At 36.3% G+C, this 21,257-nt stretch overlaps 1 protein-coding gene across 1 annotated transcript in view; it reads left to right on the top strand.

Moving 5' to 3' along the window:
• Nucleotides 1-20,448, top strand: part of LOC139132260 (neurobeachin-like) — a 240,835-nt gene extending 220,387 nt beyond the window's left edge. Inside the window, 17 exon segments of the mRNA XM_070698649.1 lie at nt 5,282-5,399; nt 6,146-6,248; nt 8,129-8,244; nt 9,185-9,297; nt 9,874-10,014; nt 10,771-10,890; nt 11,466-11,618; nt 12,205-12,372; nt 12,871-12,960; nt 13,393-13,573; nt 14,267-14,338; nt 14,694-14,849; nt 15,306-15,479; nt 15,970-16,071; nt 16,558-16,754; nt 17,120-17,271; nt 17,627-20,448. Coding sequence (XP_070554750.1) covers nt 5,282-5,399; nt 6,146-6,248; nt 8,129-8,244; nt 9,185-9,297; nt 9,874-10,014; nt 10,771-10,890; nt 11,466-11,618; nt 12,205-12,372; nt 12,871-12,960; nt 13,393-13,573; nt 14,267-14,338; nt 14,694-14,849; nt 15,306-15,479; nt 15,970-16,071; nt 16,558-16,754; nt 17,120-17,271; nt 17,627-17,717 — 2,247 coding nt within the window. The 3' untranslated portion in view covers nt 17,718-20,448.
• Nucleotides 20,449-21,257: the final 809 nt, after the last annotated feature.

Here is a 21,257-nt window from a genome sequence, read left to right as displayed (position 1 = left end):
GAAGTCAAGCTCATAAACTCGCATGGAATTGCTATTAAAACTACATTAAATTTTTTAATTCCAATTTGTGTTTGCCCGAGGCCAATTTCAGTGGGGTATGGCCACAAAAAACTTTTAATTGAAACTGGTCTTGGGGAAAAAAAATTACGGCTCTGAATGGAAAACTGCCAGACAAAAGATGAGTGATTTATTTCATATAATGAGAAAATTCCAGTCATTCCAGGAAATAAAGAAAAGCTGTGAAAATTTTATGATAGATAAAGCTAAAAAACCATTAAAAGGAGAACACAGGCGGGGTTGCCTAATGTCTGTTGTGGGGAATACATCGTAGTGGTGTTTTGATAAAGATTTATCATACATATTCAATGCATAATGTGGAAGACATGTATTATTGTGTCATTTGGAATACCCCCATATTGCAGCTGGTGAAATCATTCTGCCAGCACAATCCACAATGAGAAAATCACATCACTTCATTCCAAGAGTTTTCCTTCAAATACTCTCACATCAATCCACGACTTAAGCCTTTCTATCAGAGAGTTTGATTTGTTTTTATTGCTTGGTAATCCTATTTGGATTGTTATTTCCCTCTCAGTTCTTACGCTTTACGAGCTCGCAGGGGATTATCACCTTTTCCTGTCAGAAATTGCAGAATTTAAACCCTTCATACAAGTAGAATATAATGTCATCGTGTGCCCATGATTGTACATTAAATTCACATCACTGCTCGGAATGACACATGGTCCACAGTGTCTGACAGAAAATATTGTCATGCCAGAAACACACCCATTGCTGGTATTTCATTCCGTCAAACAGCATTCTTCAAGCTCATACTCTGGGCAGGCATGCTGTACGTGTGGAAGGACAAGCGGTTTTAAGAATCTAAAATTCAAAGCAGTATTATATATCTTGAAATATTCTAACAAGTCTGACTCCTGCCACCTAAAATCAACAAATGTATATCTTCCTTTCAAGATGTGGTCATACGGAATTTAACTGACTTTTTTGCCTGATTTTTTCGCTTCCTTGATAATTACTCTAAGATATTTGAGACCAAGAGGAGAAATGCAACAACACCAGTTGTATGTCTTCATACTTTGAACTTTTACATAAATACCACATGAGGGGGGTCGGCAAGATTGCTTGTAAAGTGTAGAGGTGGAACTTTATCTTATGAAAGCTCTGACGTCACTAAATATGAAAATGAAATTTGTCATGTTGACGGCAATGAAATTAATGCGCTACCACTGCAGTGTTGGTCAATGTTTACAGAGATGCAGAGACTAATGTTTCATCCGTGAGTGGGGGAGAGCAACTTTTATACCTCAGTGCTGACAACATGTTTCTATCCCCTAAGCTCGTTTGTCTTAATCATGATACATATTTTGAAATTATTGACTCCGTCATATGTGAAGCGGTTAATTATAGCCGTGGCCTTTGTTCCCTCTGAAGCTTTTTACTCTAGCTGGGTCAAAGGGGCCTCGGCAAAGCGGTCTTGGTGGCGCCATGTCGGGGTACCAACGCAGCAAAGCAAGGCATTGTCTACAAAGCCTGTAGACAATTTATGGTTTTTTGTCGGAACAGGACAGGATGTCACTTTTGATATCGTCTCTCTCGGTTTGACGATGCCACGAACTTGGCATAAGTCCTGTCAAACCACCCCATCGTGGCGTATAAATAACGTTGCATGCATGACGGTAAATAAAAATCATGATGCGTGTCTGACATTAGATGCAGAACCGTTCCATACATGTGTGCAATCACGATCTTGTGTCTTGTACAGCCAGTGGATGCAGCTTGGCTTGGCGTTACAGACAGCCAAGTGGTCAGATTTCACTATCAAAACTTGAGGGTCGTAATCGATGGTGCCATATGAACGATGACATGTCTGCAGATTGGGTGAAATGATAAAGTGTGAAAATACCAAAGCAGCGCTATCACTGTCAAGATTTCTGCATGACTAGCTTCTCAACTTAGACTCTGAGGTTTTCTCCGGCATAGCAACCGCATCCGGCCATTGGTGGAATGACTTGTAACATGTACTTGGTTCTCACAGCGTGGTGCTGGCGCCAACCCCAGTATAGTGATTAGCTTAAACAAACAGATAAACAATATTACAGTATCCCCTGGGGTTTTGGTGTTAATTCCTTTGGCTCATGGCTGACCATCATCGGAACTCTTGCCTTGGGTTTTTTTTGAACTCTGGATCTTCTTTCCAGCCTGGCTGTAAAGCTGTCAGTTTATAAATGTTTGGCAATCAATTTCAGCTCTGTTTGAACTTGAACAGGGTTTAAATGTTAAATAAATAAATGGACATGATCATCTGTTACAGTAAACCATGAAGCTCAGCTATGGAGGATGATTTTGCTGTGACTCTTAAAGATGAATGCTTGGGATGGTGTTGGATAAGTGATATTGGCAGCTTTCTTATCAGATTTATTTCTGAAAAATTAATTAATTGAATACAACTTTTAAAGGAGAACAAGCACTGATACAAGAACCAGGGATTGAGGACCACCGACTAGCACCAGGACAATAAGAAAACAACAGTGTGTCAATAACAAACCTGTACTTCTCAAGTGATATTATTCATGTAATACTGGTCTGGCAACCACTTAACTAAGTCAAAGGTAATTTTATTTGTTCAAAAGTACAGCCAAAGTAATCTAAATTTGTTATGTGCCAGTTTCAAGTATGATGTTGTGACATCTGAGTACTACAACTGTGAAAGGGGAAAGAAAAGTGGCCAAAGTATCATAAAATTGTATATTCTATCTGTCAGTGTTGACAAATGGCTGCCTTAAACTGCAGAGAACTTGAGTGTTATTGGATTTCATTGGGTCATTGACAAAGTTGACTTGGCCATTGGTGTATGGATCATCAATCAAAATAAAACAATGTTCATTTTTCAAAGCAGAGTGATGTCTTAAGTAACAATACCATTGCTCATGCAGTTCTCACGTTCTGTACTGCTGGGTTTGCATTGTCCATACTTTTTTCTTTGTCATCGTATATGTTGGATTGTGAATCTTGTCAGTTGTTTATTCGTTCGTATTTGTGGCGTGATTTTCGTCGTGGCGTCTCGTACTTTGTGTCTCAGCACATGAGTGGCTGGTCAAGTGGCAGCTCTTCAAGTGTGAACGTGTACAGTGTTAACATGTGATGGAGTCTGGTCTGTTGACATCTGCGTCGGGTGATTTTGGTGTGTCTGCAAGATGGGAGTGATGGATTGATCTGCGGGTAGAGTGAGCAAGGCTCTGTGACGTGACGTCAATTGATTCATTGATAGATTGATTGATTGATTGTATCAAGATAGATCGGTGAATGGGACAGATGGATGGGTGGATGAAACGCGCACAGATGAATCATGAATAGCTGTCAAACTGCATAGAGATATATGTATGATTGAAAGGCAGCAGGATGTATGGATGGATGGATGGATGGATGGATGGATGGAATAGAGAAAGATGAGTGAGGTAGTGTTTGTCTTTGAACAGTTCAAGTTGTCAGTGCTTGAAAAGTTTGTAGAGTGAAGTGGTAGTTATGATTTTAGAAAGACGAAAATTTCAAAATGGATGTATAAAGGTCAGATATCTTGGAAAATTTAAAAAACAATCATCAATGTATCAAGTCATATACCAGTGTTCTGGGAGAGCTTCCATGCTTTGTTGTAGTTTCATGGAATCAATACAGATTTACATGGACACAGTCATACATATACATACTATAGTAATGTAAAACACACATTAAAATGTTTTTTGAACAGAAAGTATTGTTCCTGCTCTGTTGAAACAATGACAGGTACAAGGACAGCTTTCAGCAATCCAACCATAGAGGGCAGTGTATTCCAGACAAAATCATCAATCCCTCCTTTCCCGTCAGAAAATGAAAGTCCGTCGGTGTATAGGGTTGTCTAGACAGACGGATCATGGAGATATGTCTGCATCAGTCTACCAGTCGTCGGCCCTAGCTTATCACAGCTTTCATCGATGTAAATTACCCGGCAATAAGCACGTACTTGTCATATTTATTGGGTTTGCATCTTCCAAATTTTTTCGTTTCAACTTTATCAGTTGGCGCTGTGCCTGCCAACTGATGATATAGCTTCTTTACGTCATACGACTCTCGCTGTAGTTATTGTTCTAACCTGTATAATATTTCATGGCATGATTTCTGCCATCTTCACTGAACTGGCGGTACAAACCAGCCAATTGAAAATCGATTTAACCGTTGGCATAGTCTGCATGGTGCATGTGATTGACAATTTTCAGTGGCACGAGTTCATTCCAGACATGACAAAAATTCGTCACCTGTCTCAGCTAATCATGAAAGCAATATGAAGTGATAGCGTTTGTTCATGTGACCATCAGCCATCAATACCAGCGATGAACCAAATGAAACGGAACACACACAATATTTCCAATGGCATTATAGCTGTATGCTATACTGGAAATTGAATATTTTCCATTATTCCCAATTGACTGTTCTGTATACATAGAGAAAACTTGGAATATTGTTTTTAGTAACTATGTGAAAATAAATCAATTCAGAATTATGTTTGTGGAATTGTTAGCTTTAAAGTTTTAACTCAATCACTCAAAGTAAGATACTATAGAAGATAAGAAATATCCCACAATATGATTCCCCAATATGCCTTATTAAATACTTTAGTTGTGTGGTTTCCGATTTTTAATGTGTCTTGCAGATTGTTTCCTAGAGAAATTTCTTTCTTGCATCTTGATGTTGTGTTTAAGAATCTTTCATCTCATCTGGTGTCAAAAAATTCTTTACCATGTTATTGCATACAGGGTATGCTTTTACATGTACACAGTCCATGAAGGTGATCAACCCACTATCAATAAGTTAGAATTGTATTTCACAACATCACTTTCAGTATTACAGTTTTGCTGTCTTCTGCAGAAGAGTTGGAGCTCTTTACTTGAAAATGGACTTTGCAATGGCTTGTCAGCGGTTCTTTCATTATATAAATCCATTCATTGTCAGCAATCTTTTGGAAAGCCATCAAAACACAAACATTTTGGTAACTGTCAGCAGTTACATGATTGTGCTATTTCTTACAGGTTGTGTCATGTGTTTTACAACACACATCTATTCTCTAGGCTGTGAAAACATTTTTTTTTCAGAAAGCAGACGGATATTGAAACTGAAATATGAAAAGAAAATGGTTAAAAGTTAGCATTACTGGAGTTTTTATTTAATATAGCTGATGCAATAACAGACTTTGTAACCAATGTGATTTCTCTTTGTTTTCAATCTGTAGGTGTTGGCATATACCGATGGACTGCATGGAAAGTGGGGTTTCCATGAAATCAGAGCAGTTTTCTCAAGGAGATACTTACTACAGAATACTGCATTGGAGATATTTATGGCCAATAGAAGTAAGTTGACATGAAAATGATGATGAAGATTATTCTTGACATTAAATGTGAAAGTCTGTTTTATCAGCCAGCTGCCAAACTGGTAAACAAAATATAAAAACAGAAAATAAAGACATGAAATGTTTTCCTATAATTTTTAGGATCACTGAATAAAGTTATTATTTATTGTATGGTAGTATTTTGTAGTGTGTACATGCATACAGTGCCATATACCAATATTTACAAATGTACGTGTATGCTGTATATGTAGATGTCTGTTTCTGTGTCAGTCTTTCAATGTTTTTCTGTTTGTGCTGAAGAGTATTAACATATTCATGAATAGAACATGTAAATATATATATATATATATATATATATATATATATATATATATATATATATATATATATATATATATATATATAGAGAGAGAGAGAGAGAGAGATATGTAAATATATATATATATATGTGTGTGTGTGTGTGTGTGTGTGTGTGTCTTTCTACATATGTAATCAAATCTTCACATTTGCAATTTAATATAGCAAACTGAATAAAAAGTTAACTTCCTTATTTTTTTCAAAGTTGCCATCTATCAGTGATAGCCATAAAATTGTAATGACAGTCACCAGTCAACACTAAAAATGAAAATGCTATTTCAGCCATTATCTCTGAAGACCCTCCGCGGCTGCTCATTTTACAAAAACTGAATTTTTCTTTGAAGGAAACTGATCCTTGGAATGTCTTGTTGTGGTTTTTTTGCTCAACAGCTGCAGTGATGTTCAACTTTCCTGATCAGACGACTGTCAAGAAAGTGGTCCGTGCATTGCCGAGAGTTGGCGTTGGACTGAAGTACGGCATTAGTCCAGCCAGGTCAGATTGATTCACTTTTTGCTTGCAAGTGAATTTTTAGTTTTGTAGATATGTTTGATCTGGGAGGAGTTTATAATTGTGCAGAGTCATAACATAAATATTGTGACGTGCTCTAAGCAGTTCATTCTTTCCATTTTACTTTGGGTATCCTCATTTGTCATTAATGCAACCCCCGCAAAATTTATTTTTATTTTCAAAAGCATGTTACCAGATACTTTTCGAAATGCAGTCAGTTTGATTTTTATTGCAACAGAGTTGATGAATTCGTTTGAATTCGTTTTCCGTTTTAGCCACACACTGGTTCCATCTTTCACCACCACAATACTGACCTTTTGTTTATTATTCCAGTCGTGCTGAAAGGTACCACAGGCACGTAGACTGGAAAGGGTTGAGTTAAAAAACCACATAATAAATATTGAATACTTTTGCATTTCTATCAGAGGTAAACTTAAGGTCTTCACAAGTTTGTGTCATCCTATTTGAATTCCAAAGCTGAGTTGCAGACACCAATGAAAGACACATCACCCTACATGACAATCTGGTTCCCAGTGTGTTCAGCGACGGAATCAGCTAGATTCAGTTTATACCACGTATCTATAGGCTCTCCTATTCAGTGTACTGCAATGCGACCCAGAACACTTGAGGGTGATTTTCACCGAAATGGAACAATGTATTTCATCCAAATTAACAGACTTTACAGTTAGGAATGAAAACAAATCAGCCTTCAGCTATCAGTGTTCAACCAATGAATCATACCCAGCAGAATGTGACTATACAACGTTAATTAAACCTCTCTAGCTGTCGGCAAAACAAACAATCCAGAAAGCAGTTTTTCTGTGGGCTAAAATCGTCCACAATTAACTAATTACTTTAGCCAAGCGTCTTAATTGTCAATTGATTAGGCTGGATTTGTTTGCTTAATTAAGTCTATAAAATAGCCAGTCTCTATGTAAACAGAGGGGATGGGAGGTGGAGAACTGAACACAAGCAAGAATGAAAATTTCAATACTTAATTACTTGTCTGGGTGCTTAAGGCACTCACTGTGTTGGCACTGCCTTGGTAGAACTGCAATTCATCATGTGTAATTGTAATTAATGATGTTCAGCCATGTCTGTGCCTTCAGGAGCTGAATAATTAATTAATTTAATTACTTGGAAAAACTAACAGACCCGCAGCATAAGCTGCAATCAGGGATTCATTTCCACTCAGCTGCAAGTCTTAATTTAGACGGCAAACATTTGTAATCAATATGAAACTGTGCAAAACATGCAGGGTTCAATTTAATCTAAAATTTGTACCGTTTTGAAAGATTGAATGAAATTAATACAAATGTATATATAACTACCACATTGTAATGAGGACAAAGAACTTACTAGGAAAGCTGCATCTTAAAGTTTGAGGTCCATTGTAACTGTTGAAAATGAAACAACCAGTCAATACTATTGCTATCTCTTGGTCTACCTGCGTCTGTTCTGTGGAAGAGCTCAAGAGTAATAAAAAGGAAAATTATGAACAAGATATTCAGAAAAAAAATAACGTTTTGGTTGTTTGCTGTAGTCCTTTCTGCACTGAACTGTATTTGGAGTCCTGTTTCTCGTTCTGAAAATTGCAGGAAAATTTTTCTCTGTAACATTGGTACCAGCAGTGTCTCCCATTTTAAATTTCAAAAGGTCGGAAAATTTAACAATAAACAAATATTATAGTGTTTACTCGAGATTATTTTTTGATCTGGAAAGGAAAAATTTTTCCATAATATAAGGTATTCATGATGTTTCAAATAAAAATGATGACAACACATGCCTCCACCAGCAAAATATCTCCCATTCCTCTTGACAAATATTTGTATAAGGAACTTGAATATTTTGTCTTTCTGTCACAGGAGAATGTCGTTGGCAACACCAAGACAACTGTTCAAGGCATCAAATATGACACAGAGATGGCAGAGAAGAGAAATTACAAACTTTGAATATTTAATGTACCTCAATACAGTAGCAGGTGAGTTGTGTGTTAAATTATTAAAATGATTAAGTGGGGTATGTGGCCGATTTAGTCAGGATATGATACATGAGTGTGTGTGTATGAGAGAGAGAAGGGAGGGGGTTTCATTCAACAAAACAGATATTAGCCCATTGAAGACGTGTTGATTGCTGTGAAAGCCTGCCTGATGATACCAGTATATTCAGAGATGAACAAGATGCTTATAAATGTACATGCCAAGACTCTCATACACAAAGCCTCATTGGCTTTTAAATAGCATTGATATTTTGCTGAAGCTGTCAAGGACGCAGGCTGACAAACCAAGGCGTCACAAATTGACGCAGCTGGTGGGCAAGTGCATGCAAGCTGTTACAAACTATCTTTATCATGTTAAAGAGTCTTTGTGTGTGCAAGACACTGAGTAGTATTCCTCTCTGTCAAACTTTAAACCAGTGGAATCGACATGATTGCTGTTAACATCGATGATTAAAATCAAGTCAACAAGGACACCGTGTACTTATATCAGCCACAGGGCACTTCATAAAATATCTCTTTCTTTGATTAATTGCTTTTTAGTATGTCAGCTTTAAATTAGCTTTTCAAGTACATGTTGAACTCGACATGAAAAAAAATATGATTACTATCGGTGTTTGTACATTTTTGTTATGCCTACTGCTATTGTCAGTCTTTCTCATCTAGAGTCTTGTCATGTCTATGTGAATCATCTGCACCAACCCAACAAAGACAAATTTTGTTTGCAGTAAAGAAAATTTGATATTAAACATAATTTGTGTACATGCTTGTAACAAAACTACAAACTGAAATCATACTTTCACAATAGTCTTGTGCACTCCATATTCTCGGAATATCAGTATTCTCAGTTTAATTAGATTCTTTAAATATGAACTATTCTATTAATCAAGTCTTTTCTATTCAAATCTTTATTTTCTGGCCACAGGGAGGACATACAATGATTTGAATCAGTATCCAGTGTTTCCATGGGTCATTACCAACTTTGATAGCAATGAATTTGATCTCTCTCTACCAAGTAACTACAGAGATCTCTCCAAGGTAAGTTACTTAAAAGTGTCCAGCGTCCCTCTCAATTTGACACCAAACCTACATTGAAAGAAATATGAAACTGCACAAGTATTACTTTGATTGAATTATCGGGATTAACTCTATTTCGTTTGCAGTTTGCTTTTCCTGACTGACAAACAACGTAGTCAGAAATGTGCTCTCGCCATGCACAGAGATAAACACACACATTTACAAACACAACTGCTGCATACACATACACACTCTTTGTACTATAATGCACATATATTGTGTATTTTTGTAGCTATGCAGCAATGTTATGTGTATAAATTGCATAAAAAACAATACACACATTTATGAAGGTAGGAATATAAATCCTTGCCAATATTTGGTGAGGTTTAACAGAGTGAATCCAAGCGTGTAAAATATTGGTACTTTTACAAATAGCAATACAGCAAAGTGCCATTTTTACTCAAGGAACTGTATTGATTGATGCCACAATTTTCAAACAAGTATAGTTAATCTTGCATAAAAGACAGCCAGTGAAATAACTCGGAATGTATGTGACGATTTTCACTGAATCACATTTCTTGTGACTTCATCTTCCAGCCAATTGGAGCCATGAATCCAAGCAGAAGGGCATTTTTCCAGGAGAGATTTGAGAGCTGGGATGATGATAAAGTACCTCCATTTCACTACGGCACTCATTACTCAACTGCTGGCTTTACTCTGGCATGGCTGATAAGACTGGTGAGGCAGTGATGTGATTTGTGAAAAAAAAAGTATTGTTGTTGCAGTCCCTTACCAAAGCTTCAGATCTGCACTGAGCTTGTCACAGATCAGTTTCGGAGCTGTAGCAACTCACACCAGCTCAAATGCTGATTTGCGTAGAATATTCAGAGCTGTAATATGTCTGCTGCAGATTCAAGTATTTCTGAAGGACAAAGTGCAGACTTGTGCAGCCTATGGCAACTCAAAAGGCAACTATCATACAGCCTAAAAAGAACTTAGTAAAACTTAGTTGACACTACAATTGTACAGCACAATGGCAACTCCAAAAAGCTCTGTGGAAACTCAAATGAAGAGAGCGAGCTCTTAAATCCAATATCAAGCTCACAGAAATGTCAAGATGATGATAATGTAATTTTTGAATGTTTTCCAGTATCATCAAAATTGACTCGGTGACAGGCTTATTGTTTATGTACTGATTCAAAATCAAGTCTGGTGGGATTATACTTGCTTTGGTGCTTTAGCTTTTGGATTTAGTTTCATTTAGCACAAATTTTAGAAAAACATTACAATAGGAGAAGCCGTATTCCAGAAATGCACCTTTCAATCCTATCTGAAAAGATGCTATGTATAAATTTCTGGATTTATTTGTACATCCGTGTATGACAAACCCTTTCAGTTCGCCAGTATGGAAGTACAAAATTTCCCAATGTCCTTTGTATCTTCTGCCCTACCTTGCGTTATAGTAAATTTAATTTGTTATCTTTTTACACTCAGGAACCTTACACAACATACTTTCTGAATCTGCAAGGTGGCAAATTTGATCATGCATCGAGAACTTTCTCATCAATATCAGAATCATGGAAGAACTGCCAGAGGGATACATCTGATGTCAAGGTAATTTGCATATAGATGAAAGAAGTGCCGTGTGAGGGCGCTGCTCTCTCTCATATCTTGTACTGCTGGCACAAATCTTTGCTATTTGAACAACTTGTACAAGACTTCAGCATGTGCAGCGCAGTCATAGGCTTATCTCAACTTTCCCACAATTTCTAATCCAGTCCAACATTCCGTATTTCCTGTGAGACCACAATTTCCAAGGTAGAGTGTTGAAGTTGCTTCCATTAAGTGAAATCTGGCAGTACTGGCGTAAAGCCGCAGGGTTCTTAAACCCTGCCATTTAAAGCCAGTGAAAGTTCTTGACTACGTCTGTCAGCAGTGCTGTCTTTTTTTGAAAAGAGGGTTTACATGATGTCTTAAAAGTTTTACTGTTTAAACTATGATGGATTGACGCTGATTGTTTCCACATTTTGAAGTCTGGTTAAGGCAATCTGTCAACAAAAACTCACCAGATGAAGAAATCACGTCCTAAATATCTCCGCAATGAGTTTACTTTCTGCACAATTGCTTTAGACATCATAATTTATTCTGCCCACAACTTTTCATGGCCCTTCTTTCCGTCCTGTACGTAGGAGCTTATACCAGAGTTCTACTATCTACCAGAGATGTTCCGTAACAACAATGCTTACAACTTTGGAGTGCGAGATGATGGCAAAGTGGTCCATGACGTACAACTACCTCCTTGGGCAAAGTCTCCGGAACACTTTGTTAGGATAAGCAGAATGGTTAGTTTATTCAACTGAATCTGTTTCATACAGTCTTGCTAAAAGTAAAAGCCTGTTCCACCAGCTTCAAACAAAATCGTCTGGTAGTTGCGATAAAACTTGTATGCTTACATCAGAAAAAATACAGATTTATAGTTTTTAATAGGAATATAGTTTTTCTTACAGCAAAACCTGTTTTACCAGCTTTAAGCAAAAAATAATGGTAATCTTTGTAGAAATTCTCATGAAAAATGTAAGATATTTTGAAATTATGACAAAACATAATTTGTTAATAAGATCAACACATTGTATGAGATTAAAGGGGCAAGTCATGTATCAGCTTTATCTAAAAAATCGGCCAATGTGATAAAAAACTCAAAGGAAAACAATGGGCTATTAATATCATGTAAATACTCAATGTCAACAACAACTAATGTGAGAACCAGGGATTAAGAACTGCACCTTCAAGTAATGGATTCACGGTTGTATGCAACTAGTGCTCTTGTTGACTTTACACCCTCCTGTATTAGTATATTGTCATGTAATCGTCACATGCTGACAGTAGTTTGACAGTTTTTTTCACATGATTTTCTGTTTTCCTGTACAGGCATTGGAATCAGAATTTGTATCATGCCAGCTTCACCAATGGGTTGATTTGATATTTGGTTACAAGCAGAGGGGCCCAGAATCAATCCGAGCCACTAATGTTTTCTACTACCTAACTTATGAAGGAAATGTCAACTTAGATCATGTCAAGGATCCTGTCATGAGAGAGGTAACATTTCCACAATCCATGTCTGGTGCATTTTCTTTTCTCAGCTGTGTGTCCAGCCTGACTCTTGTCTTTCTGAACAGCTGATAAGGTTATTCATTCAGTTGTAGAGAAGCAATGAAATGCAAACTAGAAGCTGCATATGAAATACAAAATGGTTGCACCAAGATATGACATTGAATGGGTTAATTTTCTCATTTTCATCATTAGTAGTAGATATAATTCAGACAAGATAATCTTGTAGAACCCCTGTTGTCATGTATGAGGGGAGCAATGCTGTTGAAATAATCCAGTTTCATCCATATTTCTCTACATATGGACCTTTAACCTTACCATCATTTCAATGGGATTGAACCAAGTTTAGTATCAGTGAGAGGATCTTACCCATAGTTTAGATGAAGAAGTGATTGATATTTCCATCTGTCATATTCACATCAAATATTATATTACTAAACATTATAAATGTAAATAAATGATTGTACTGTCTTTCGTTTGTTGCAGGCAATAGAAGCACAGATCAGAAGTTTTGGTCAAACACCTGCCCAGCTACTTACTGAGCCACACCCACCACGAAGCTCAGCTATGCATCTTGTGAGAACACAACTATGTTTTGTCTTCACAAATAAATCAAAAAATGTTTTAAGCTGAACAAACACTAATGAATATTGAATAAAAATTATAAAAGTCTCTTCAGATTTTACCCTATTGGAATTATAAAAGTACCAGCATATATGAAAATTAATATTTCATTGATTTGCTTTTATGAATGTGTGGTAAAGTAGAAAGTCATGCTTTGAGAAAAATTCAATATTTGTGAATATACAATGAATAGAAACTCTACGAACATAGACAATCTTGCCTGAATATTTCAAATGCAATTCTCAAAAAATCACCAAGGCAGAATATTTGTTCATGTTGAAGATGTAAATGGTAAACAGAGAGATACAAATTATGAGATATTGTGCATGAAAATTCAGACTTTAATCCTTAAAAACTGAGTACTACTTTCAATTTTTCTCCCAGACACCAATGATGTACACAGACCAGATGAATCAAGATGTTTTGATGATTATCAAGTTCTTGTCCAACTCACCAGTGACGTTTGTTGCCGCGCACACACATCCTCACGTACCCAACCCAGCTGTGGTTACAGTCACATGTAACCAAACATTTGCTCTCAATAAATGGAACCAACATGTAGCAGGTGTGTTGAGACTCGACAGTTCAGCTGTCTTCACATTGTTATGACACTCTCAAAAGCATCTGTCCTCAGTTTTCTGAAAGGAAGAAGAAATGGTATCATGTGTTGCTACACTAAAATAGTGGAAAATATCCTTCCAAGTGTTTTACTTAAAACCTGAAAGTGTTTTCTTTCAAATTTGGCTGTCTTTGTGCAGCTGTATTGCATCTCATGTCTATAAAAGTTACATAGGGGCAGAACCATGAAGACATCTGAAAGTGATTATCAAGATTTTAAAAGTAATCCTTCGATGCACATGCAACCAGTGCAATGCCTGTAAAAGTGGAGTATATATACTCTATATATATACTACTAATAGTTGACATAATGATATCTGAAGGATAGTATGCCCTGTAAAGTTCTAACATTGAATGAACTTCATTATTGTCATCTTGCTGCATGTCAGAATTACCACTCCATGCAAACATTTCTGTTTTGTTTTTTTATATGTAGGCAGTTGGATTTCTTGATTCTAAAAAGTAAATAAATAAACCGCATTGCCATATTTTTGCAAAAAACCTAGGATAATAAACAAACCTAAATTTTGTTTTGGCAATACAAGCTTTAAAGCTTTCTTCACTTTGATTTTTTAGTACCCTGTACAATGAATAATTAATGTGTTTATGAAATTCATTCACTCTCTTGTGTTATCGGCAGGTACTCCTGGTTCACCTGGTTATTCAATGGAGGCCACCAAGAATTTACTTATTGAAATGGACCCGCTTATATGTAAGTACAAGAAAAATACATTAAGTTCAGCAAATGAAATTTGTTCTTTTAGATCAAAACCCCCTCCTTGTCACATAGTTGGAAAGTGCACTTTGCTAACTTGAAATTCAAACCCTTTCGTCACAAAATTTTTGAATTATTATTTCTAAATTGTGAAAATTATTTTTATGAACTACTAAGAATTATCTGAGCTGGTCTCTAAGTGTGAGCACTGCTGTAAAGGATACCAAACATGGATGTGTGGTTTTACAGTGTTTCACGCTCAATTGAGTAAAAGTATAAAAACAAAAGTCTCCTAGCTGATATAACTATAGAGGGCGCTATAACACCCAAGCTTCACACTTCTCCCTTGCAGTGTCCAGTACAGGGCTTCACAGACGTCAACTCAATGATACCCTGGCTTCAAATATAAAAGTGAAATCATCCTGTTTTGTTGTATCTTCTGACAATAAATTCATCATGGCGTGTGGATTCTGGGATAAGAGTTATAGAGTCTTCTACACAGACACTGGTAAGTCAGTCAAGAAAATCCCAACTATTTGTTAACAAAAGTGTTAGTGTTCTCTAGTGTTTATGTTGTCTACATTCCCACAGAATGAAAAACTGACAACTTCAAAACTTCAACTAATGTCATTTTTTTCGAGGTAGAACTTTTAAACACATGCATGATAGCTAAGTAGATGTACTGTACTTTTGCCAATATTTTTAACAAAAGAAGTAATAGTAATGAATGAGAAGTCATGTTGATGAAGTGTGTATCTAGTAGGCTTTATTTGTCGTGTCTTCTTTTAGTCAATCATTTAATCTGTACAATATTTTCAATGTGTTTTTGAGCAAGTTCTTCTTGACAGAGTGCCTCTAATACTTAACAACAAGACATACAATCATCTAGTATGACCTACACAGAATCCACTGATGTCATAATTCTCAAATTAATCTTAAGAGAGTGTTTTGTTTCTCCATTCAGCCAAAGTTGTACAGGTGATCTTTGGACACTGGGATGTAGTGACCTGCCTAGCTAGGTCAGAGAGCCCCGTCGGCAGTGACTTCTTCATTGTGTCAGGGTCAAGAGATGCTACACTTCTAGTCTGGTATTGGAGTAGTAAACTGCAATGCATTGTGGGAGACACAAATACACAAGGTGAAGCTAATGATCTCTTACTTTGCATTGCTAAAGGTCATTGTGAAATTCTTATTCAAATTCAGGGACTATAATTCTACAGTCGCAATGCTGTACCTGTACAAATGATGATATCAAGGCAGCAAATTGCAATGATAAAATTTGAGTAAATGCAATAAATCCATGTGATTAAAAACATCTTTTTGCTGTATTTAAATTCAATGGAAGATATTTGCATTCTGTGTAAATGCATGATAGCAAAGAAATACACGTAGATACACTCCTATAAGAAACAAGACTTTTGCATCACTGCAAGCGTGGTGTTTCATACTTCGTCCAAAAGATATAACAATATGCGTTACACTTAAGCCAGCATTGTAATAATTTCTCAAATAAATGTCTAGTTACTCACATATACACAAAAGTCACAAACACCACTCAGAGAAAAACCCTGGATACGATGCAGCATCAGGTGTCATTGTCCTTGACCGGTGTTTCTGATCTTTGACAGGTGAAATGGCCACACCCCGTGCAATCCTGACTGGACATGACACTGAAATCACATGTGTGGCAGTCTGTGCAGAGCTGGGTTTAGTTGTCAGTGGCTCCAAGGGTAAGTGTGCTCAGCAAGGAGAGATTGCAACCTGATGATGTAAATTTTGATTTTAATCCAGAACATCAATGAAACAATGATGAATCTCACAGCAAAAGTCAACAGCTTCAATAGCAGAGTTCTGCACTCATAAAAATGTGTAATGCTGCAACCTTCTTACCTTTAAAAGAGTGAAATCTCAAATCGAGTTAGACAGTTATACACCCGCAAGCCTTATCATTAGGAATGCCAAATCTGTATCTCTATATTTAAATCTCTAATTCTATTTTCAAGAACATAATTACATGACTGTACAAAATACTGAAAATCAGGTAATATTCTTAATATTGAGTTATAACTTTCTGAAAACATTAACACAAGGAATATTTATAACTGTTGAAGAAATGTAATTAATCTATTTTTCTGCCATGATGAAATCAGTCAACTGTTACCTAACCACAGAGATTACCCAATTAATTTACCAGTGCTTAAACTTCATTTTCCTAGGGGGTCCCTGTCTAATACACACAGTACATGGTGACCTGTTGAGGTCATTGGAGCCCCCAACTGTATGTAAATCTCCCAAGATAGTGGCTGTGTCAACCGATGGACCCATACTGGTAGTCTATGACAAGGGGCATGTATGTTCCTTCTCCATCAACGGCAAGTTCATACAGGACCGGCAAATCAATGACAATTTACAGGTACAGCAACAGCTTTACTAGTGAAAATCAGATTTTAGAAATTCTCCATTTACCCTGGTATTGAGCTCTTCCTATGTGCAAAACATACATGCAATAATTTTTATCAATATCTTATCAATATCGTGTCAGCTAAGTGCCTGTGCAGTTCTTGGTGAGTGATTATAGCTATAATTTTACATAGACATTTCACCAATTGTTGTACTCACATCACAATGGCATTGAAAGAAGCTAGCAGTGTAACAAACAAGTTTTTGCAGAAATCTGTACTATGCAGAGAAAAATTCACTTCTATACCCCAGACATGACAGTACTAATCTAAGTACCACCACAGTTTCACATTCTGTGATTTATTGATTTCATTTCAGACCGTGAGATGTACCCCTGATGGCGAATATTTCCTGACAGGCGGTGACAACAAAGTAATTGAAGTCTGGAGAAAGTTTGACTTCAAGCAACTCTACACTTTCCCATACTGTGATCACAGTATCTTACACCTGGCACTGGCACATGACTTGAGGTGAGAAGACAAAACATATTCTATCTCATTACGGGAAAGCTCCATTAACTTAGGAATACCCTACTTCCCTATGAGGATCAATTTCACAGACCTGCCTTTCCTACAATGGCACTACAATGGCACCAGCTGGATTAGATAAACATAATGGAACATTCACACCTTGAGGGATTAAAAGTCTTCTGTTTGTCACCCGAGTTAGTTAGGCAAGGACTCGGGTTTCAGATACCATGCAAGTTAATGCAGTCTTCCCCTAATCTTCTTTTCCAAAATGCCTCCCCAAAAAATCACATATGAGTAAACATACAGTGCATTCTTCTCACATATAATTCATTTCTTTGTTTCTGATTTCTCACAGGACTATGATAGCTGGTTTGTCATCTGGAAGTATCGTGGTTTTCAACATCAACTTTCAAAAATGGCATCATGAGTACCGGGATGCTTACTAAGTCTGATTACATCATCATCTGTGTAGAAACACCAGCAAACTCCAATGACATCATCAGTGTAGGAACACCAACAAACTCTGATGACATCATCAGTTTAGGAACACCATCAAACTCCGATGACATCATCAGTTTAGGAACACCATCAAAGTCTGATGACATCATCAATTAAGGGAACTCTTACTTGAAATGATAACATCACAAAAGGTGTTACCCTAAATAAATCGGATGATATCGTCCATGGAAATGAACAATTACTACATATTACTACATTGGTTGATAGTAGTCAGCGTAATGGCACTCTTTACATGTGATGACATCATCTGTATTTGGACACAATATGATGACATCATCAGTTTATGCTAACTTCCTAAATTGTATGACAAGGAAGACTGCATTCATGAGTGTGCTCTGAAAGATATTCTTGATACATACATGTATAGTATACAGAGAAGTCTCGAAGTCTGATTGCAAATGTTTATTTATCTTTGTATCAGCTGTATGGCTAATATTGACAAAATGAATTTATTTTTTAGGTCAAATTTATGTCAAGTTCTGGCAGAGCATGGATTTCCAGTCTTGTATGTTTCAATCACAAAGTAGTTTATGACAGGTTATTTGTCAAAGTTGCAGAACAGTTTCTTCTCAAACCAGCGGCTGCAACCTTCATTGCTTGGCAAGTCATATCTGCCTGTCATAAACATGGGTACCTGATATCACTCATCAAAAGCATATAGATCCACTTATATACCTTTAATCTATACGCGTATACCTTAGAATATTTATACACTGATGTACATCATTCTGTGTATCTCAGTATCTGTACAATATTTGATGAGCATTGTTGGACTGTGTAAAATCCCATTTGCTCTAGTAAATCACTGCATAAATTCATGATAAAATTGGATTAATTTGTATATGATAGAAAAATGTCAGAATTTCTTTCTTTTGCGGGAATTTTCTTCTGGGGGATTTATAGCATTATGAGAAAAAAACTCCCATCATCACCTTGTTTGGCAAGTATTCTACTTCTAGAGAGTCTAAAAGAACTATTTCTTTTGTACAGGGAAAACTACAAAGAGAAGTCAAGCAATGTGTGAGAGCAGTTAGCTTGAAATGAATGTTAGTTTGGATTGAGGGTTAGGGTTGGTGTCAGGTATTTTCTAATGAAGGGACAGTTAGCTCGCAAAAGTTTGGTAGAATATTGTCGTAATGTTGTACCGGTTGTGTGATATTTTGCAGAAAGTTGTGTAGTATGTCTAGCCAGTGTTCCTAGCTGAGTAACAGAAAAGTGTAGTTAGTGTTTGACAATGTGATCAGGGAATAATAGAAAATAATGATACATGAAGATAAAAAGTGTACATATTACTAATTATCTTGATTCATACAGAATGTATATTAATTTACTAATATATTGGAAAAAAAACAATTGTCATAAAAGCAGTAATGTGAATTCACAAAAGCAGTCTGTTGTATGCATATTTCATGGCCAAATAGCTTTGAATGTTTGGTGGTTTCTGAAGCCACAAAGCTTTCAATGAAATTTTGCAACTCAATGGAAACACATGAAGACTGCCTGCTAAAAATGAGACTGTGAAAATGATTTAGTGTTCTTTACAATAATGATTACATCAACTTTTTTGCGCAAATTACAAACTTATATTAGGAATTACTCAATTCTGGAAATAGATATACACAGCAAATTGTTTAGGGACAACCTTTGCTTAGTTACAGGTGACAGAAAGAGTCCTCCTGCTAAGAACATTCACCAGTCGTAGGTAGTCAACTTTATTCCAGAACTTACAAATTAATGGAGTGACGAAAGCAACTGTGCAGTGTTTTCTGAATGATATCATTTGAGGCATAACAGAAATATAGTCATTACAAATGGATTGTTAGAGTGACATATTGTCTACATTTGAAAAACAATACAACGAATGGGGTATGATCTGTTTTATCATTTGTGCATTTCAGTCAAAGAGTAGGCCATCGAACAAATTCCCAGGATCTTTTAAGTATGGACATGCCACACTTCCTATGAATATGATTCTAAATTTGTCACCATAGCAATCAATCTTTACTCACCGTTGTTTTCATTGTCTTTGTAACATGTAAAGTAGCTTCATAATTGATTGTGAACATTACTGTCAGAAAGAAATTCACCGTGTGATTGAATTTCTCAGAGTGAAAAAGTCAATGCAATGTAGAATTTCTCCTTGTTTGTAGGGTTTTAATGTCAACAGAGGGCGGTGTTGTGCTACTGTTGTGTGTTGAAATTTCCAATCATACTGGAATTGATTTCTGATCTTCACATTGTCATTGTCATGAAGATGAGGGTGTATGTAAGGGATTTCTTTCTTCTATAACAGACTTTATTTTCATCAACTCATCTCAATCAGTTGTGCTTTTAATATTTTAAGACAAATGCTCCCAGTATAAATCCCTGGCAGTACACACAGGGAGCCCAAATTTTATGCATCGTCCCTTTTACCATGTGACACAGATACAATCTTAATTCTGTATTAAAGAAAAATAACACAGTAGTCTTTAAGATAAATTTCCTTAGTACTCGATGAACTGCCATGCCTCCCAAGCAGATGACTTGCTAGGTTCAAGCTCTCTGCTGTATAGTGAGGATAAAAAAGAAATCAAAATTTATGAATCAACTTTACAGGTGTTATAACTTTGCAGACAGGTAAGGGATTATAGCGACCAAGATGAACTCACCTGTGTATAAGAGAAAAACTAAATGTGCAATGAGATAATCCAATGAAATATTTCAGTTTAAACACTGACTCATGTTTTTTTTTATTAGGAACTAATTAGATGTCGTAGGCTTGACGATATAATAGTGTTTATTAGTACTAAACATAGCTGTCCCAGCTAACATATCAGTTTTGCTATGAACAATCTTTCTTAGAGATCAGGCGATGAATTTTGGGTAGTCACAGAAATGCCATTATTTTCCATGTAAATACAAACTGTAAAAAAACACAAAATGTTACTGGCTGTTAGTGTCAGTAATTCAATCAACAGTACCGCCCTTGTTGTGATCTGTGTTAATATTGCCTTGAAAGTCCCTATGACTATCTGATGAACACATGGACAGTTGTTTCATGTTGTTGTACACATCGATTTTTTTTATTTTCCATAGTGGAAACAAGTATGTAAGCATTTCTTCTACATTTTTGTTTTAATTAATTCTGTTTGTTGTAATGCTGTACTCAAGATAAAAACTCGGACGTGTTTAGGGTCTCATGAAGTGGTGTTAATCCAGCAATATTGGTGTTTTATTTGAAAAAAAAGCAACCATACGGTTGCCAAGTCTAGAAATCTTTAGGATCACGCTGTATCTGATTGTGTATGGCTGAATGTCACAAAAAAGAAAAAGAAAAATTTTGTGTGCATGTTACATAAAACCTGATCCATGTACCGCACCAAAGATTGTTCAATAAAAACCAACATATGCAAACAGTCTTGCTGTGGTGTGTCAGCGATCTTTTTGTATGCTATGACTGCTAAACACACAACAAATATGCTTGC

The sequence above is a fragment of the Ptychodera flava genome, chromosome 4 (assembly GCF_041260155.1).
Source record: "Ptychodera flava strain L36383 chromosome 4, AS_Pfla_20210202, whole genome shotgun sequence".
In the NCBI taxonomy this organism is placed as follows: Eukaryota; Metazoa; Hemichordata; class Enteropneusta; family Ptychoderidae; genus Ptychodera; species Ptychodera flava.
The sequence above is the reverse complement of the archived record's forward strand: the minus strand, read 5'-3'. Positions and strand labels throughout refer to the sequence as shown.